This window comes from Seriola dumerili, unplaced genomic scaffold (genome assembly GCF_002260705.1).
Source record: "Seriola dumerili isolate Sdu_G_001 unplaced genomic scaffold, Sdu_1.0 BDQW01000003.1, whole genome shotgun sequence".
Taxonomy (NCBI): domain Eukaryota; kingdom Metazoa; phylum Chordata; class Actinopteri; order Carangiformes; family Carangidae; genus Seriola; species Seriola dumerili.
This window is the reverse complement of record NW_019174258.1, coordinates 1487690-1508908: the sequence shown is the minus strand read 5'-3', so window position 1 is coordinate 1508908 and position 21219 is coordinate 1487690. Positions and strand designations below refer to the sequence as shown.

Sequence of the window (21219 nt, the reverse complement as noted above, 5' to 3'; positions counted from 1 at the left end):
GACACAGTTTGGATGTTACCATGTTGATATAATCTGAGAGAATGTTACAAGGCAGAGAAATGGGTGTCAGTGAGAGATGCATTTAACAGGTGCAGTACTGTCGTCCACTGAAACTTTTATTTAAACTTTTGATTTTGCTGAGGACGAGGAGAGGCTGGCTGAATTCAGTCCCCTGTCAAAACAACAACAAACACACCTCTGTCCACACACAACAATTTGCGACAATATACAAAATATTATAGGAAACCACTGAAGTGAAACTGCGATATGGAAATGGCGTCACCGTCAGAGAGTTTGCCGAACGAAGAGCAGAAATTCATTCATTGTTCATTGCTGTGAGCTGCTTAGTAATTTTAGTACTTAAGTCAAGTCAAAAACAAAGGTCATAAGGTCTTTAAAACTTCCCTTCTCTTTTATAAAAGTATTTTTAAAAAGGCTCTTCTGATAAAAGATTCTTTAAAAAGTACATCCTCTTTCTCAGCCGCACACATACTGGCTGTGTTCCCACAGCCATGAATGTTAATTTCACACTCTTCCTTTTGTCCTTCCCAATGGGGTACGACACAGACTCATTTTCAAACTAACCCCAAACACTCTTTAAAAAAAAAAAACAGTGAGAAAATATAGAAATGTGACTTTTCAGTTTAGATCAGTGAGGGAAGAGGACCCTGTTTCACAGGAGTGCATGTATCTGGGGAGCGTCCACGGCGAAGGACCAACTCACCTTCACACACACACACCCCCCCCCCGTAAAAGGAAAAACAGTGAGTGTGGATGTGGTGGCTCGTCTGAGACAGCTATTAAAGCGAGAAGGTGACAAATGAAGACTAAGGGTTTTGTTCTTTGCCCTGTGGCTGTGAGATTATTGTGTACCCCTTTGTTTCTACTCTGCTTCTTATCTGAGCTACAAACAATGGCAGTGAGTGGTGACTGAATGACAAATTAATTTAAAATCACTTTCAAATTAAGAAGTGAAAAGAATTAGTTTCACTGTAGAAGCAGCCGCTCTCTGAGACTGATGACTCGCCACAGTTCTCTTATTAAAGAGGGTCCACTTTAATATTCTCACATGTCAAAAACACAATGCTAAACCTTGATGGATAAGCCAGAGGTTATAATACTGGCTTGTTTAAGGATTACAAATGGTCTCAAAAGATGTTTAATGGTGGAACATTGACAGTTTCTAATAATGAGAAATCAGCTAGGAAACCAATTTTCAAAGCCATCTGTAAGTCCTTTGAAGATGCAGCTTGTCACATTTTTTTTATTTTTTTTATTTAAAGACATTTCACAAACCACTACCACACCTTAATTCACCTTTCCACCAAAAATATGGCTAAATAATTACTGCTTTTGTTTAGTTAGGTTTCTTTCTCCCCACAGCGTACTCTGAAGCATCAACAAACCTCACCCACATCCATGAACACACAGTCCATCAACTGGAGCCCCCAAAATAAACCTCTTACCTTGGGATCTCTTTGTAGACGGACTTGTGTCCCCCTGTGATCTGACAGCGATCTCTTCACCAATGTACGATGCCGGAAGTGATAATAGTCACCAAATACCTAGAAAGACAAACAGATTAAATCAGTTATCACATGTGGACATTTAAATCTCTCTCTCTCAGTAATCTGATAATAACTCTACACACATCCCAATAGTTGGACTTTTCTCTACCACTAAAACACCAAGTCAAAATTACAGAATGGCTAAGTACAGAGTAGCAGTCGGTACAAACACAACTGCATCAACAAATAATGCATGATACAATTAACTTAAAATAAAATAGCCATCTTATTATATAGCTGTATTCAGTATGAATACTGCAATAAAAATGGAGATCTGTCAAATTCAGGCTGCCTGACATGACCTGACAGAAACATAAATAACACCAATGGATTGATGGATAACACTGATCTGATGGAAACATTTCAGAAACACACACATATACAGAGTTAATCTATTATTCATGAATTTATCTTATTGAAACCAAAGCAGTGTTAAGCACAGAGCCCTGCATCAGCATCAACAGACCAAAAGCAGCATCAAAGAAATTCAGAAGCATCATTTATACACCATGTGTGTAACCTTTCATTTTGGACTGTCTTTTTCTCTGTAGCTGTAACTTCTCCTCAGCTAATCTGAATTTAACAAATTCCTCCCCATCCTTGCAACTGCAAATCATTTTTCGCAGAAATTTACAGCACATAATGAGTCTGCTATTAAGCCACATTAGCCAGTAAAAGGTGTTTCTCACAATTAGAGAAGCCTATTTCCATTTTTTGCACTGGTTTCAAATAACCCCCTTCCAACTCCTGGTTCCACCACACTGACTAACACATTCCCCCGTAGGAAACCCATTACACGACGGATAATCCTCTGTGCTCAGTCCAGTTATTACCACTGTGTAACCAAGGTCTTTAATATTGAGCAGTGACACACTTTACTTAAGAGAATATGTTGTCTGAGCAAAGAAAAGCACTCCACGTCACAGCAGAGCAGTTTGCTAAGGAAGACAAATCGGTGGTGTGAATCTATAATCTACTGCTGAAACAATTAGCCAATGTAATGATTGACAAAAAATTCATCTTGATAACCCATTAAAAATTTAAATGACTTAACAAGTAAAAAGACTTAACAGTTACTAATTTATAATCACTGTTAATTTAAATTCTTTGGTGTGTTGCAGATTAATTATTCATTTCGAGATAATATATAGATTAATTAATAGTGGGAGAAAATGCTGGTTGCAACCCTGATCTAGACTGAAGAGAATATGAGTGGTTGTCAAAGAGGAAAACATGAGTCCAAAGGAACATTTTTACATTCATCATTAAATACTTTGTTTAGCAACCAGCTAATCCAACATCTATGAAGGTACTTGGTTGGTGTTGACAGCTCCATATGCTATGAATTGTTAATTAATGATTTTCGCTAAAGAGAAAACGAGGAAATGAAAAACAGAGACAAAATTACCACTGCACACAGGCTTGCGATGTACAGAGTTAACCATAATTATAGGAAGCATAAACATATGAAGATGTGGTGTAAAAAAAGGAGAAAAAATCATTTACATTTTTGTCATAAGACAGGGACGCCTTGTGTCCCAGCAAAGGTTGATGTAGAGCTAAGGTACTGCAGCATGTACTGCAACATTCCTTCACTGCAAAAGGGCCTCGGATCAGTCCCCCAACCTCCTCTGCTCCCATTTAATCACAGTAAACAGGCCGATTCCAGCCAGGCTGACACAAAAGGCCCCTGCACACAAAGCCAGTGGACAATAGGGAAGCAATATCCAAGAGGGAAGACACACTTTACAGTGATATTCAAGCTCAGACGTGGAACCAACACAAGTCTGTGTGTGTGTGTGTGTCAGTGAGTGAATGTGTAAAACCATTAAAGAACAAGACCAAGGAGAAAGCGCAGGTTACAAAAGGGAATAAAACGCTGACATCCAACGGAATTAACTAATCCAACGGCCCCTTTTCTGAAGAAGAGAAGAATAATAGCAGGTAGTGGGTTCACTGTGTTAGCCCAGTTAAGAGCCTGAGAGGTGGGACACTGATCAAAGACATGGATGGCATTAAGAAACTCTAAATAAAACTACAACCAATGAAAAGATATTCTTAAAAACAAAGCATTAATGGTTGATTCATCCATTCAGCCGGTGTTTTCGAATATAACTTATCACAGTTCAAACTAAAATAAAAACTATTGGTGATGCATTTCAAGGCCCATTTTTATATTTTATTTATATCCCATAGAGGATGTTTCCAGGGCGACAAGAAGCGGTTTGATAGAATGTAAAAAATAAATTTTAAAAAAAATAAAGAAAGATCAAATCACCGTTCTTTGTCTCTTTTTGTCCATTGGAAAACAACTCTCTCTCTGCTACTGCCAATTGCTGCCTTCACACTGAAGTATAGTCGTCTAAGAAGCGTGACAAGTTCACAAACATCTGCAGGTTGTCAAAAAAGACTGCTGGCTAATGTAGGACATCACTATCTGATGGGAAAATTTGGGTAAAATACTATTATACTAATTTACTTAGCCAACTTATTTCTACACATCTACATTTTTTTGAGAAAATAACCTGTCATTAGGTCTTAGAATAGACAGAAAATTTTGCATGGATACTGGCAACAATTATCACAACTGCACTGCAAACGCAAGTCAAGACGGAGCAACCTCAGACTGAACAGAGATTATCATGAACCCCCCCCCCAAAAAAAAAACACATAAATGCATACATTTACACATATACACATATAGGGACAAAGGTCATGTCACATTAAACAGCTCAGCTGTTTCAAACATATGCACCCACACACACAAACGCACAGATTCCCCTCACTGAACAAAATGAAGCCAATTCTAGCGCTGCTAAATGTCTACCCTGCAGCTCAATCATCATCTGGCAATCAGCAGCGACACTTAAGAGCACATGTCTTCAACCATGTAATCTCAAGACCACAATGTTTCTGTGGAGTTTAACCTTTTTTCCACTGGGGGAAAAAAAAAAGCCCATTTACGACAAAGACATTTAGATGGAAAAATGATGTGGAAACAAACGAATTCAGGACTTGTGAGTGACCACTGCTGATGCGATAAGCCAGGCACTGATAGAGCAGAACAAGCTTAACTGGTGCTCGCCGAGTAGCCTATTATTGAAGTGAGGAATTAATCCATCAACCTCATTAAAATGCACGGTAACAGACAGTGGAAAATTACTGTCTGCTGGTTTGTTTGCATGTTTGCTCCCTCCCCGTCTGCCAAATTTACCTTGTGGGAAAGCACTTATCAAGAGGTCTGGTTTCTCATCTCCAGTGACTGTTGACACAATTATGTTTTACAAAGAGCCAAACAATGTCTGGAGACAAATTGTGAAAGAGGTTTGGAGACTGCAATAAAATGATATGAAACTGTTTTCCATATGGACTCGTGAACGTGAAGAACAAAGCCTGTGGATTTTGAAAATGACTCTTGAGGAGGAGGCCATTATTGCAGTTAAAGCACAGACACATCAATCATGACACATTTCCTTTCAGTTTTGACGTTTAACTGCATTTGATTTGTGGGACACAACCGTATTTCGTTTGTGCATCAGCGAGTTGAGATAAATTGAGAAAATGGGACTTGCGCAGGCACAAGCCTCGTAAAATAGTTCAGCAACTTGTTTATATAATGAGGCTGGAGTCTAATTACTCGCTGCGGTGAATGGGTAGAACAGGGGCATGGACCGCCACAGTGGCAGCTGGACATAACCAGCAGTTTCTTTTAATGCAGGGCAGAGCAGACTGAGCTGCCCCACACACCTGAAAATGGGTTTGCACAGCTGGTCTTTCTTTCTGCCAAACCATGCTTAGTCATTGCATCTTCTCTCTTCATTGTGTTCCCCCCCCCCATTATTTGTCCTACAGCAGTCACTCTGTCTCTCCTTACTCATTAACCTTCAGCTTTATTTGGCATCTACATTATATGCACTTTATTACAACATAAGCTCCACAGTTTTGGTAGCCTTCACACTGCAGAGATATACAGATGTAGGTGAAGTGGCGGCTAGTACGCAGAATATTTGTCCAAATACATCTAAAGCATGTAAAGGATAAACTATTAAGTTTATGAAGCCATATAAGGGAAACTCCAGCTACTTTATTCATCAACATGCTGTCCATTCCCAACAAGCTACTGGCCACATTCCTCTACTGTGTTTATTCAGTAAACACAGATTGTGACTCTTGGCGCAGTCCACCGTTCGGCTCGATTGTTCTGAAGAAGTCAGATTAGTCCATTTAATGGTTTTGACAAAAAAAGTGGATTGAATGGGATGGTGAAATATGGGACATTTGAACAGTAAGGACAGCCGAGAAATGCCCCAAAGACATCAATATCCACGGTGGCTTCAGTGAGTGTATTCAGCCCCTTTTACTTTGTTGTGGGTTTAATAATTTAATGGATAAAATTAAGATACATATCAAGGATGATTGAGAAAAAATTAAAGCAAACACCTGTTATTTCATTTCTAATAATTTGCAAAATTTTCTAAAAAAAACAGTTTTTTTGTCAATATTGAGTGTAGGGTGATGAACATGATGGATGATTTTCTCTTTTTTTCAGTTTTTTTCCACTATACAAAGGGTCAGACAGGTGAGATTGTGATTAGAGTGATCGCTGTTCAGCCAGTGTTTTGCAGCTGACTGAGCGTTGCAGTGCACAAAAACCATGATTTTCTCTTCTGGAGATTTTTGAGTATCATGCAATTATCACGTCTCAATCATCATACATAAAAATAAAAATAAAAGATATTCTGAACTCTTAAATGTATCTTTTCTACTCATTTGCACAATGAACCTTGTGCCGTCTTGTCACAGCAAATATTTTGTTCTGCTTTCATCAGATTACTTTGTGCCAAGTGCTCTTCTGTTTGCAGATGATTAGCTCTCCCATTTCTGCAGCCTTGCTATCTATTCACCTGTTCCCAATTTCCACACCATTGTGGCTCCCCAATCAAATAACCTTCCCTCTCGGGTCAAGACTGCAGAGTTGCAAACCCTTCACTTCTGCTTCTCCCTCTTCTCCTTGCATGTGACCTTGCTCTTTTGTCACATTTAAAAATATATTTTTTGCTGTTGTTCTGTAAGGAAACAGTTTTTGTTTGCTTGGCTTTGGTTTCTTTACTTTTTCAAGGGACTCAAGAATAAAATACAGGAACTTAACGACACATAGCTTAAGCTATGTGCAGCCATTGTCATCAGTTCTGCTTTTGTTTCCACTGATGTCCCTCAGCTTCGCAAGCAAGTTCCCAAACCTAAATTTCAGCAATGCTCAGGAGGTGAAACTAAATCTAAGTTCCAGGTACTATCAGGAGAAAGAATTGAAAAACATAAACATAAACAAAATTAATAATGCGGGACATGCATTTTGATACGTACTGTAAGGAAGTTTGTTTCAATATAAACTGAATAATAATTTTTTTAAAAATACACCTTACAGGTTCCTTACAAGTTCAGGGTATGGGAAGCTCCAGGTTAGTCTTTAACATCCCATAGTGGAAAAGACCCGACTGAATGGTGGTGGTGTTGAGATGATGGAGTACCTGTGTGTTGTGAAGTGGGGTGAGGTGAGGTGAGGTGAGTGATCAAAATATCACAATGTTACACTACCAGTCATATCTAATGAAACTTCAGAAAGTTTATCTTTCCTTTTGTTTACTTGTTGGCAACACTGGCACAGATTTACCGTCAACAGACATCAGCCATCATGTGATGCAACGCTGGAAAACCCCATGACTTTGTTTTTTTACTACTTATTAACTTGTGGGTACACGGTAGGTACACAACTAACAGTAAATACACTGATGTAATTAAATGAAATACTGCTTATATGCATGGCAATCCTCTGAGACCTACAAAGTAACAGTAATAAGAAAATAACGAGACGAGTTATGCTTATATCTAATTAGTAATAAATATAAACAAGCAAATGTGAGTTTATTGTATGCTCCATCTTCCTGGGCTCTCTGCTTCAGTAAATGAGGGACACGACAACTCGTCAACAGCAGCACCCCTCGATGTTATGGAGTGGGTGAGCGTGTAAAAAGTTTACAGTGTCATGGCAGAACTGCTGCAGGGCTGTTAGCTCACGGGTCGATGAGAGCTGTCCTCAGATGACTAACCCTTCACAGCGAGGTCTTTGTGGCGCTGTGAGGGTAAAGCCAGATAAGCACAAGACAGCACACATACGCAGTTTGGTAGGCTTTACACCAAACACCCAGTTGTAAACTGTTCGTACAAACAATCACAATTAATCGCACAAAAGTCAATACATTTGAAAAGTAGACCAGCAACCACTCAGTGCTCTGTTGGTTCCCACTCTTCTAGAAAGACAACATGGTCAGTGACCTGATAAGCTAAGTCATGGATGTGTGCTCACGCTCATGGATATCTCCCCTTTAGCGATTTTCTCCTCATCCATGTTTGACAAAAGAAAAAAATGTATTGACATGCATGGTAAAAGAATGAATAGGCATAACCTTCTGGCCTGTGAGTGAACACTCTCACTCCCCCACCAGGACAGAACCGACTGACTGTGTGAGATGTGAACTTCAGCCTCAGGATGGAGTCAGATGTTATCTCAAAGAACGAGTCTGTTCTGAACCGAGCTTCAAGCAGCAGGTGCTGCACTGGCAGAGTGTCTGACCATTATGACCTCCGTCTGAGAAGTATTTTTGAAAATAACCTCTCGAAGCAGAGACCTCCTTCAGACAAGAATAGACTGAGATCAGTGGGAGCTCTTTCGAAATAATATAATAATCTCTGTTGTTCTTCTTGGGACAGACTTGCAAAAGAGTAAATAAGGTTCAGTAACTTTCAAAGCGACAACGGTTAAATGTCTTCAACGTCTTGTTAATGGTGCCGTCCACTTGTTGACTAATGGGCTTGAATCATCTCTAGGAAGCGTGGCCCTAAATCATTTAAAGTATAATTTAAGTGTCGTCAGACAAAGCTGTCAGAAAAAAAAGACAGCCATTAATTTAGGGGCCCTTGCTTCAGTCCGTATTGTTGACACCACATCCACATTCACTCAAGGGAGAAAAATTAATTCTTCAGCTATCGTACGCAATTTGATGGAGGTCCAATTAGACAGGTGACTTTGTAAAAGGCTATTTGGGTTTTAACTGTCACTGATGAGGCTTTTAAAGAATTAATCTGCTGGTCTTGTATTCATCATGTTTCTTCTGAAAAAGGAGAAAATCAAGTTGTCTGAGCACACAATTTGGAAGGCAGACTTTTGCTCAAGTACTTCCTGAATCTGTAATTTCGGCTGCTGAAGGTTTTGATGTCCAACAGACGGCCAAGTATCTGTTCTTATGCTACAACCAACTTTTCTCTTTGTATTATATTAATTATTCAATGTTGTCTGCAGTTGTGGTACGGTAGGATTGTTCATTACACTTCCAGTAACATTTTATTGTCATTAATATTTAAAACAGTTAAATTTATTTTTCTGCAATCACCTCCCAGGTTGCTGCAGTGCCTCTTCCCACTACGAAAACCACTAATTCAATGCAATGTCCTTCTGTAGCAATGGTATAACCTGCTCAGAAAACGACAGCTTATCCAACTCATGTGGTCTTCAGGAGGGAGCTGATGGATTAAACCCATCAACTGTTACTAATGGAGCAAAATTTCTGCTCAACAGGATCAATGATTCATTTAGAAATGTACTGTGAAAATGCAAACTGTAGGTATGAATATCATGGGTCACACAGCAACAATGAGCTAATGGTGGTTGTGGTCAAATGTTACTGTTTTTTTCAGCTGGACTAGAAAAAAAAAAAAAAAAAGTTAATAAAATACAAAAACATGTTTTGTGAGGTCACAGTGACCTTGACCTTTGATAACCAAATTCTGATGAGTTCATCTTTGAGTCCGAGTGAACATTTGTGCGAAATCTGAAGAAATTACCAAGCGACGTTACTGAGATATTGCGTTCACGAGAATGGGATGGAAGAACAAAACATAATGCCTCCAGACCTGGCCGCCGCCTGGGTGGAAACATAAAAGTGGAATCTCTGACGTATGGAGTTTCAAATACAATCTTTCTTTAATGAGTGTAAAACCAAGAAGGACTGGTCCAACAGTCTGCTGCGTGATCAGTGTCACAGAAATTCTAACATGATGAATCTCTAATCACACTTGTCTGGTAAATCTGTTAAGAGCCAGAAAAACAAACAACTTTTCATGATCAGTCTGGTGGAAATCAAAGGTCGCCCCATTAGAGTCATATTAACAGTTGAAAGATAATCTCTCCACACACGTCGTCGACTCTCATGCAGATGCCTTGATGAGCTCATCCTCATTAGTGGAGGAATTCAACTGCATCCACTGCTTGTTACCTAGTTTGTTCGTGCGTGTGTGCGTGTGTGCGTGTGTGCGTGTGTGGGGGGATGGGGGTGGGGGTTGGGGTTGGGCGGGGGGCTGAAAAAGAGAGACAGCTAAACTGAGATGGAGGAAATTGGAGAGGGATGGTGAGGAAGCAGGTTCTTATCACGAGGGAGGCAGTTCTGTCACAGGGAGTGCAAACTGGATGATTGCTTTTGACACCATGAGGGAATACTAAATCTAATTTGACTTTTGAATCTGTATTAAACTGTACAATAAAACTGACCAACATATAGTTTAAAAGGGAATAAAATCTACTCCTTAATACTGGGAAGGTATTTTGCAATCCTGGGTTTCTAACTTTCCTGATTTAATCGTTACACACTTCTTGCTTTACCAAACTGTGGATTTAAGACTATTCCAATTAACACAAACAACATTCTGCCGACGCCAAGACACTACTTGGACGTGTATTACAATAAAAAGCCCATGATGATTCAAAGGAATCAGTCGACATTTTGGGTACGCTCACTCACTTTCTTGCCAGTGCTTAAATGAGAGGCTTGATACCACTCTCTCATCTGTTAGCTTTTTACAATTAGCTTAGTTAATTAGCTTAGTTTGGCACAAAGACAAGGAACGCTCCGTCTAAAGGTAACATATCCATTTAGCAGTCCCTCTTAAGTTCACCATTTACCACGCATCTCCAATACTGCCGGGTACAGTGACAGCGAATAACCCATTTCCCAAATTGTCACATTATTCCTTTAAGGTTTTAGAGCACGGCCATTTGCAATGATGAAACACTCAGAACACGTAAAAACTATCAATTTTCCGTCCTTTAACTGCTGACACACAGCAATCTGTTGTTGTTTTTTGCGTGCACATGTACATTTTTAAGGAACTGTGGAACATCCCTTTTTAAGTAGTGGATGATGTAGATCATGCTTAAAGGGAAAAACGTAACTCCTGGAAACCACAAAGAAAACACATACAGTACTGGGTTCGCCTTTAAGTTATTTTTGATCCATGCAGGACAAAGTAAAGGGTGAAAGTGACGGCAAAGACAGAGGATTTACCATGAACTCAGTGGTATGTCAGCTCAGGTAACTTGCCTCACAGACCCCCCCCCCAACCTGGAGTGCTGGAATAAACGTTTGTGGATAAGTAAAAAAAAATGAAGCACGCGGCAAAAAATCCTGGCTTTGACTAAATTAATGTGCACTGATGAATAACACAAACAGCGATATCATTACAGCGATAAGTCATAAAATGCAAGCAGAGCCACAGATTACAGCAATGAATTAAATGATTAGGGGGAAGTTTTTAGTCTCATCACCTCATTTCTGTTTTTTACTTTAAAAATGGATCACTTCAGACATTTCAGGCATGGTGAAACAGGTTTTTAAAGTCAGTTTAGTAGGTATACACAGGGGTAATGTCCTTGACAATGAGTTTGACAGCTGAATCTGAAGCGTTTACTATAAAGTTAACAGTGCGTTAAAACTGGCAAAGAAGCACTTAGGCTGCGAATGCTGAGAGTGCAAGGACACACGTAACCCTGAAAGTCCTCACTTCAAATATAACATCTCATTAATAACCATCCCATCCTCCCTCTCTCTCTCTCTCTCTCTCTCTCTCTCTCTCTCTCTCTCACCCACACACACACCCACAATGAAGACAGTGCAAAAGGTGATTGCCAGTGGGACAAGAGCTAATAAGATTTAATTCTGGCATCTAATTTTATCTCCCCTCTTTACTCTTAGAGCAGTGATAGGGCACTGCTGCTGGACAGAAATACTAAACAGGTTCTTCCGACCCTAATGAAGGACCACTGAGACCATTTGAGGAAGCTGAACTCTTAATGTCCTCGCAACTCTCCATCTAAAGCATTTCCATCACTGTCCTCTCGCTCCACAGAGGACTGGCCACTTTTGTCTCTGCACCCACCACAGACACCCATCCTCCCTGCACTTCAGTTTAATGGACTGTCATGGGGGTTTCCCTACGGTGCACACCAGCACTGTTTTTAGAGCGACTTGAAAAAAAAAAAATGTGAAGAGGACATAATGCCTCCATTTTGGCAGGTGAAGATTTTTCTCTCAATTGAAAGTGCCTTCAGTAAAGAAAACCCTTCACAGCTATTTTTGTTGTAGTTGTGATTTCACAGTATTTTCATGGGACATGAAATGGGGTCTGAGACCATGTTCACATTCACTTTAATGAGAAAGTGGTCTCAGACTTTTGGACAGGCACTGTCCATCTCCCACTTCAGTTTAGTTGGGTTAAAAGCAGTCACTACTACATTACTACTATTATTACATGACCACTCAGTACTCTTGGGTCAGACCACACCCACCTTCATACTCGGCCTTCATTTTATTGTCTGTGAACTTACATGGACTGTATTCATACATGACTTTGTCTTGCACAGTAGTGACGCTATTTTGGTGACAAAATTTGTCCACAAACATTAACATCTGCCAAAGTACTAAAAACTGCCTCTCTGGTAGTTCCCACTACAGTGGGTCAGGACCACATTTTGCCATGAAGACACACACACACACACACACACACACACACACACACACACACACACACACACACACACACATACACACACACATACACACAAATACATACACACACACAAAGACTCATGAGGTGAAAACAATATCATCCCCGCTGTTTTGACTGGGTTTATATGCATGTGTCAAATTTACACTTTCGGCACATACTGAATTTCAAATTATTAGCAGCTTGGTAACTCCAGCGCATCCTGTTGCACACCACTCACATGAAACTGAGTCACAACCTTGTTCTGCTGCTGCCAGCGCCTGAGGCTACACACATTACAGCGTGTGATCCTCTCCGCTCGACAAAAAGCCTCCGATTCATTGTACTCCTCGCTGGACTGTAGGTGAAGTGGGGTGAAAGAAAGACAGATCACAAAACAAGATCCACCGCACAGATGGATGAGCTGGAGCCCTCCAAGTGTGTTTGTTACTGCTGTTTCCATGGAGATTAGTTAAAGCTCAGTTTCGACAATGCGGCACCTTGTATGAAGGCTAGGAGAATGGCAGGAGATGGTGATTAAGCATTTGATTTTAGTTGCAGTTACAATTTTAAAGCCTGTTTCTAAGCTAGCAACAATAAAATGGGTGATTTGTGCCGGAGATTATCTGTAGGAATGCAAAACACTTTTACAGTTCCACTAGCCCTTACAAAACAAGACACTGACCACAAAAAACTGATGCAGATTTGGTATGGCATGCATTGCGCATCTGAGCTTGGTGATTATGGAAAAACTGTTGCGTAATCTCATCAGTCATTACTTATTTTTATCGGAAAGCTGTTCATTTTGAACAAAATCTTCTTGCTGCTTCCTCAACAGACTAAATGGTGAATTTGAGCCATTAATGGGTACCTGGTGCCTTAAAGTCCACTACACACACACACACACACACACACACACATACACACATACACTCTTCTCCTCTTGCTTGAATCCATTTCAACATCAATTTCACAGATAAATGTGCAGCAATGGGCGAGAAATTGATGTTGCCAAAAATTGATCCTGTGACTGATCACTCATAAAAGTTCAAATAAGCTTCCACAAAAAAAGCGTTTTGAAATGAATATATTTTTCTCCAATAGTACTTCTTAACTAACTTGGCCTTATTGAGGTTAGTCAACACAATGTGACCGTCACAGAAACAGATCATTGCCGGTGCATAAACCTTACTGGCACACCCGTTTCCCGGCTACCTGGTAGTGATTACATTCTTTAAGCTCTGCACTGACATCAGATTTCCCCACAACGAACAGCATCACAACTGTGAACAGTACCAGGAAACAGCCACGGATCATTTCTGAAAGCACTTTCGATATTAATCTTTTGAGAGAAACCAAAGGAAATCCTGTAAGAAAAGGATCATTTCCTTGACTATCTCACTCATCTTTAAAGTAGGTATTACAGGCAAAGCATGTTACACCCAGGCCTTATGTAGCACTTAATGGCCGGTTGGATCAGATAAGGAATTTGTAGAATCTCTTTTTAGACACTCTGACATGCAATGGAAGGAAAATGCATTGAGTTGAGAGCTATTTTCTTGAGTCACTAACTTGAGCTTTGAAAGCGTTTTAATAGGAAGGAAAGGCACTCAACACATCTGTGAGACCTCAAGGATAGACACAATGCACTTCTGTGAAGAATGGAAAACTGAATTTTTTAGTTTGTTCACAGGAAAACTCCACAGGGCACCTTTAAGCTATGTGCAAAAAGGACACAGTAGTGAAACAGATGAGTTAATAAAACATTAAGGTGCAGTTTGTCCCTGCAGCTTGAATCAAGGCTTCGTGGCGCACTATGTACGCAACGTCCTGAGAATAATGAGCAAACGGTAAATAGGATCTTACTCTGATTTACAGTGAAGGCGAGTAAAAATACTGTCAGCACCAATTAAGCAGAACTGAAATCTGTTGGAAGCAGTGAGTCTATTTCTGAGAAATTGGACTGAATTTTGAATTGGTCCTCGTGGTTTATTTTCTGCCATTATTCTCTAATCTTATGAAAGAAAATCAACATAAAAGCCATCCGCGCGCCGGGTCCAGCTGCAGCCGCCACTGCTGCCGTAACGCTTTGTTCCTCCTGATCTGAAATTGATGTGTTCATTTATGTGGGTGAATGTCGATCAACACGATTATTCATAATTTCCATTCCCCAGGCAATATGAACAAATGAGCTCTTCCAACCAAATAATTCAGCAATCGGGGGAAGATATGCTGAATGCAGTTACAACACAGAATTATTCATTGTAGACAGCAGCATGGAGCGAAACAGCTCGGGCCTCATCTACATTATGAAAATGAAAAGCAGTCACTGCCTTGTCAAGGAACATTAAACTCATGTGACATGGCTGCCTTTACTTCAGCTCCCTGTCAAATAAAAGCTGCGCTGGGTCCAGCATAAAAATATCAATCACACACTCGTTCCAGAGAGTGGGGAGTGTATAGACATTAAGCAGTGTATTGCCTTGCATATTATATGTGATCTTGGCACAAAAATATCACTATCAAGTCCCACATCAATCCAGTTTAAGTAAGATAACATGGGTGAAGAGAGCTGTGCGTGCAAGATGAATCACCAAAAGCAATTATCAGCACAGTATCCATCTCTCTCGATTGACTAACTTCAATGTCAGACCACAAGCTTTCTCAACATGCGAGCTAAGTGTGCACCTCTGAACTAAGTTATTTTCAAAGCAGTTGTGGCTTGTTGGTGTGTATTTCAGTCCAACAATCTTTGGATCCAGTTGTTTTGGAGGGATAGAATTTCTCAGGAAAGTGAGTGCGGATAATGAATTTCTACAGCTTGGGAGAGACTGCGTGCTTGACCTAACATGATAAATTAAAATGTAAAGATGTTCTTTTTCTCAGCTGTTTTTGCCAGATTCTGTACTGTGAATTATAGCACAGTTTTTTAGGGCTGTTTCTTGCAGCTTTCTGTCACAGCGAGTCTTTCCCCACCATAACCATCCTCAACTGGCAAGGAAAGCTCTGGTAACGTTTTCCATCCTCTGCGCTCATGTTCTGTTCCTAAGTAACCACAGTCTGCCTGTTAGATATTATGTCGAACAAACCTTGAAGGACAAAAAAAAAGTAACAGAAGTAACAAAATGAAAAAAGTCTCAAGGTGTTTAGCACAGGTCTAAATGGGACACTGGTAAAGATGACCATTAAACAGCGGGGCAGGGCAAACAGTACTGTATAACTAGAAACAGGATGTAATCGTCTGAGTACACAGACACCGAGTCACTCTCTATCCCAACCTCCTCCTCAATCTCACTCACAGCAGGCGAGGGTGAAAACAATGCAGCTGCACATAGCAGTGGCTGGGTACGGACAGTGACCTTACAACACCATCAGTTCATCCTGGTGATATTTTTCTGTCCCCAGTGGGACATTTGATTGTCACAGCATCGATACAAGATCCAGACAGACGAATAAAACTCAAATCAAAAATCAGAAATTCAACTGCTGACTGCATGATGCTTTTTATTACAATGAATGGAGGGATGTAAACACATTGTGTCCAAGTCGAGACTAAGACAAGGCGAAGAAGAAGTTATCCAGATCGTGTAACGTACCATGGCTCAAAGCAAATGAACAAATGAAAACTCAATCACTGTTGGGATATTTAAGTAAAGCACAGCTGGGCCTGATCATGAACAATACATGTATCAAGCATTGCGCTGTTGATGTCAACAGGTGAAATCTGGTTTCCACATGTAACTTTGGTCAGTGCACACCCACGGTCCACCCACACAGCTCTTTTCACTCATGTTGCCTGATTAGACATCTTCTCAGGGAGGGGGGGTGTGAGTGTGTACAAACTGTGCTGGACTGAAAGCTCCCTCGTTCTCCTGTTAGCTTTACTGCACCTGTCATCATCGTTATCAGTTCATAGAGTTCTGTTGCATCATCGCAATTCCCGGCATAGCTCCTCCCAACTTCTATCTGACGAGGTCTAATTAGCCAAATAAGCTTCACAAAATAAGATGCAAGTGATCTTAAGCAACATACTAATGTTGCTACATCTTTAAAAGGCTAAAACATCTCAGTGATGTCTGTGGTGTTTCAGTTTTTTTGATAACAAAGCTGGCTTTGTATTTGAACAGAAAATCAACCCACGCATCTGGTGTGAATCTAAGAGGCTTGATACAGTCCTCTGTTGCCATAGCCACAAAACAGATACAACCAAGTGGAGGTTCAGTACAGCCGTGAACATCATAGTGACACCTACACAAATGAGAAGGGAAAAGGACATCTTTCCTTTAAAATGCAAATATTGTGATTTGTATAATTGATTTTGAATACTACATCAGCCACTCAGCTGACTACCCAGAACATGACATATCGGTCACTTGAACCCACTTATGTCCCCTTCTTTGTCCCTTTTATGTGCCCTGTTTCCCAATAAATATGCGTGTGTGTCCTGTGGCGCCATTTCAGGTTGCAATAGAGAGAAACATTCCTTTCTCTTGAAGAGTTTGGTCCAGTCTCTGGCCAGCTGACTGCCACAACTGCTGGATTCAGCTTTCTGGCTGCCCAAACCACACTGCTACTCGGACAATGACAGGAAGGCCGACCGCAACCATTTCCTAGAGTCTGAAAACACTCGACACGAATCTCAATCCTACGGAGATCGCTCAGTTCTCTGTTATTTATGTGATTACATGGCTCACTTTGCTTTTAATCCACATTATGGTTCACTTCCCCTCAGCATACAAGGCGATGTTGATAATATGTATTTTTACATTCAACCATTTTGGGAAGAAATCTCATGTTAATCAGCATAAAATGACTTTAGTGGAATGAAGAGAGTAACTATGAGGCACACATTAGTTTATGGTTCTCTGTAATTTCTCTCTCAGTATGTAATTGTGACTGTGCAAAAAACAAACCATGTTTCCCATAACCTAGTCGCACCATTCTCTGAGATTACTGTAAGTTGGGACAACAAGGAAAATGGAGAACAGTCCCAAAATAGACGAACAAGACGACATGGTGCCAAAATAAGGATAATAAAAGGTTCCAGGCTGTGTTGTGCGTGTGGGGAGGGGGAGAGAGAGATTCTTTCATAAACAGCTAGTATTATAGGTCTGCAGAGCAGTGGGAGGCTGACTGTTTTCTGTGGACTAAACACTGAACCCACTTGTTGGGAAAGCTCCCTCAGAGCTGAGCTCGGCACGGGAATCAGCTATTTCTAACGCACCATAATTGCAGTTCTCCTGGTTTACTTTGTGTATTAGAAAGACGAGGAATGGCGGCACTAGATTCTCAGGGAGACCTGGGAGCTGGAGTATCTCCACTGTGCTACAGCAGTGTGCAAGTGAGCAGACTGAGCGGGAACGTGGGCTGAAGTTGTCTGGACTGCTGCCCTGGGAATGAGAGCGAGTCACTGAGGCTCACCAACTATAGCCACCACAGTATCCTGTCCAAAACATTGGTAACATTCCCTGAGCTGAAGCAGCCTCCAGAGAAACAGATCCAAACAGATGGACACTTCTCACAAAACAACCTCTTCAGTGCTTCCTATGCTGTTAGTTTCCTGAACATTGTGGTGAATATGGCAGGAATCTGGATATTTTGGGGCTGCAAGAGCCCATTTCACCACTCAGCCTAGTTCAGCATCAGCTCTTACGGCTCTTATTCATTTATATAATAACATTTAGACATACGACTTGATACATGGACTGTGTTCCGATTATCATGCAGAGCAATAAAGCTATTTTTTCTTAACAATGTGGACAAACCTCTAAATGAATATAAAAGGTAAGGGCTGTGTGCTTTAAACACACCATCCATAATTCAATGAAATCAAACACTGCTGGATGATGTATACAGGCATTAAGAGGCACTTGGTTACTCAACTTGTAAATTAGGGCTGGGCAATAATTCAATATTATCATTTATCATCAACAATTAGCCCTCTGGGACAACTCTGGCACATTTACAGCTATTTTTTCCACTTGATCAATGAGGAATGTCCAAGGAAAATAAACTAATAGAATTAAATTAAATCAATTTAATGGTATAATCATACAGCATGGTGTTATCCTTACCCCACTTTCTGTTGTCTAAATGAATAATTCCAGCGAAATTTACTCTTGTTTTACATAAAATTTGTCTGATATAAACCCAGTTCATTGGTTGCATTGTAAACTTGATTTTATATGACCTTGCAAACATTTTTAGAAATAAAACAAGAAGGCACTTAATCAATCAGTCGACAAAATGAATTGCCAAGAATAGTGGATAGCCAATTTTGATAGCTACTGTAAGTTACTTGTCAAACTAAAATGCTGATATTTGCTGCTTACAGCATCTCAAATGTCTCCAGGTCAAAACAAGCAATTTAAAGACAGCAGGGAAACTTTGATCGGCATTTATCACTGATTCAGACCATTTTATAGCGTGATTGAAAAAAATGATCAACAGATCGAGAATGAAAATAATCGCTGGTTGCAGCCTTAGAGATGTGACATATCATTACATAAATCATCAGAAACAATTCTTGTTATCATTGTCATATTGATTTCAACCACATCAGCCCTTCCAAATGTAAATGACAAAGCAGTATGACCAAACAAGAAATACTAACTGCACGGTGTTCCTCCCAGCAGTCAGAAACCAGTTACATATGATTATTCCTAATCCACCAGCCGAGTGGCAGCAAACCCCCACATTTTAAAAAACGACTATATAACGCATCCAATTCAGTCAGCATGGCTTCAGTCAGCAAAAATCATCACACACAATAAAGAAGATGAGCTCCGTCTTCAGTAGCAGGCACCCAAGGATTCAATTTCACAAACACCTGATGAGGAAAGGGGAGGGGCGCGGAGGGGACTGTAATTCATTGATGCATAGCTTACATCAGCAATAAAATATTCATGAACACTCAAACACTCAAACACACACACACACACACACACACACACAAGCAACTGATACAGTAAACAGATGTGATAAATTCCACTTCCTTTGAATCGTCGATAGATGACCTAGAAAGAAATCCGGTGTTTTAGAGCTTGTGTCATTCAACTGTCAACCTCAAACTAGCCAACTTTAAGGACTTCCACGAAAACTGAACCGAGAACTGTCATATCAATAAAACAGATGATATAACGTCCCGAAAGAACAAACACTGCTTTTTCAAAAGCTATCAGGAAGGAAATAAACTCTACCTCTAGCACATGTAGGAACCATTTCTGCCAAGTTGGCAGGTTACCAAAACATTACTGGAAACATTCAAAAACAAATAAGCACCTACTCAGAGTGCAGTGCTGCAAGGAGGGAACAGACTGCTGCATGATTGGAACCTCTGAAAAGCCCTGAAAAATGAATTTAAGGTGCAACAAATCGCAAGAGAGGGAGATAGAGAGGGGTGTTTGTTTGTTGCCTTAATATTTTTATCAGGCACTTTATGGCAAACTGTATTTTGACAAGATTCCTTCCAAGACAGACTCAGCATGTGAATAAAAGCAACTATATTGACATCTTAAGGTTCTTCAGGCTAAAGAAGAAAAAGGCTACAACTGATGAGAGAAACAAGACCTCCCTTAGATTCTAATTTAGTAACAGCGCAACTGGCAGGGATACAAAATGCTCTGTGCATGTTTCTGAACTGAACACCATGTACATTGCAACAAGGAAATAGTATAATTATCATTTATGTAAAATTTGATCCTCACGGTGACAAATAGAAACCTGTTTTTCCACCCCTGGCAAAACCGGGTTGCTAAACTAAATCTGTGGGTGATGAGGACACCTGATCCTCAATCTAAATCCAGCATCTCTGCTACACTGCAGCACACACCAAACACCTCAAAACTGCAGATCTGTTACAACTTAGCAGGACTCCTGTTACAAAGAAAAAAAAAAAAAAAAAAAATCACTTGCAGCCATCATAAAAAGTGCTCCACCCAAATGCTGCATTCCTCCCACAATGCTGCGTCCATTAGGCCAGTTTCAGGCTTTTAAACGTTCACCTTGTTGTTTTCATTGTAAAAGGCTTATCAGATCTTCTCTTCAAATTGCACCGCAAACGACTGCCCCGCCTCCCAGGTCAGCTTGTGTGAGCGTGTCTGCGAGTGTGTGAGGAGGGCTGTGTCGTACAGGCCTGGTTGGACAGGAGTGTTGTGTCCTCATTACATGACATGAGACACAAGTCAAAAACCAAATACTTCCACAGACAGATTAGTTACCTCTAACACAGTGCTGAATAATATGGCTCGCTTCAGCTGCCAGCAACATAACAGTTGGAACCTTTTCTGTCCGGCCACTTAACTGAGGATAACAGAGGAATATACATGAGCCGTGAAGGGCTTGATTTTAAACTAGCATTTAATGAGAAACCACGAATAAATAATGCAGTTTACTTTTTTTTTAACCTAAATAAATCCTGTATAACTGAATTTAGCAAGGATGCTGGTCTTAAGCAACAATACAACATTCACACCTGGCCGTCGCCCAGTAAAACCACAGTCTTATCTCACGGCCGGTGGAGCAGACGGGTAAGTGCATTGTTTAACGGCCCCGTGAATTGTCTTCCTTCCTTCAAGCGATGTGTTCATTTCCCCACCCAGATTTATAGTGTTAGTCCAGGGATCAAATTTGTGACCTTACGTTCAAAGGCCTGCCTCTTTAAACTTGCAGTTCCTTTAGCTTTCATTTTGGCATTTTTGCCTTTGTTCAACACTTGAATATAAAAGCAAAACAGGAAACAGGGGAGAGATTCTGGGAGATGGACCAGAATTAAAGCAGG

At 40.4% G+C, this 21219-nt stretch overlaps 1 protein-coding gene across 2 annotated transcripts in view; it reads right to left on the bottom strand.

Annotated features, from left to right (window-relative positions):
* Positions 1-21219, bottom strand: part of LOC111221567 (furin-1-like) — a 78473-nt gene that overhangs the window by 37921 nt on the left and 19333 nt on the right. For both annotated transcript variants that reach the window (XM_022745021.1, XM_022745029.1), the window contains exon 3: positions 1467-1565. In XM_022745021.1, coding sequence (XP_022600742.1) covers positions 1467-1565 — 99 coding nt within the window. The remainder of the gene's footprint in view (positions 1-1466; positions 1566-21219) is intronic.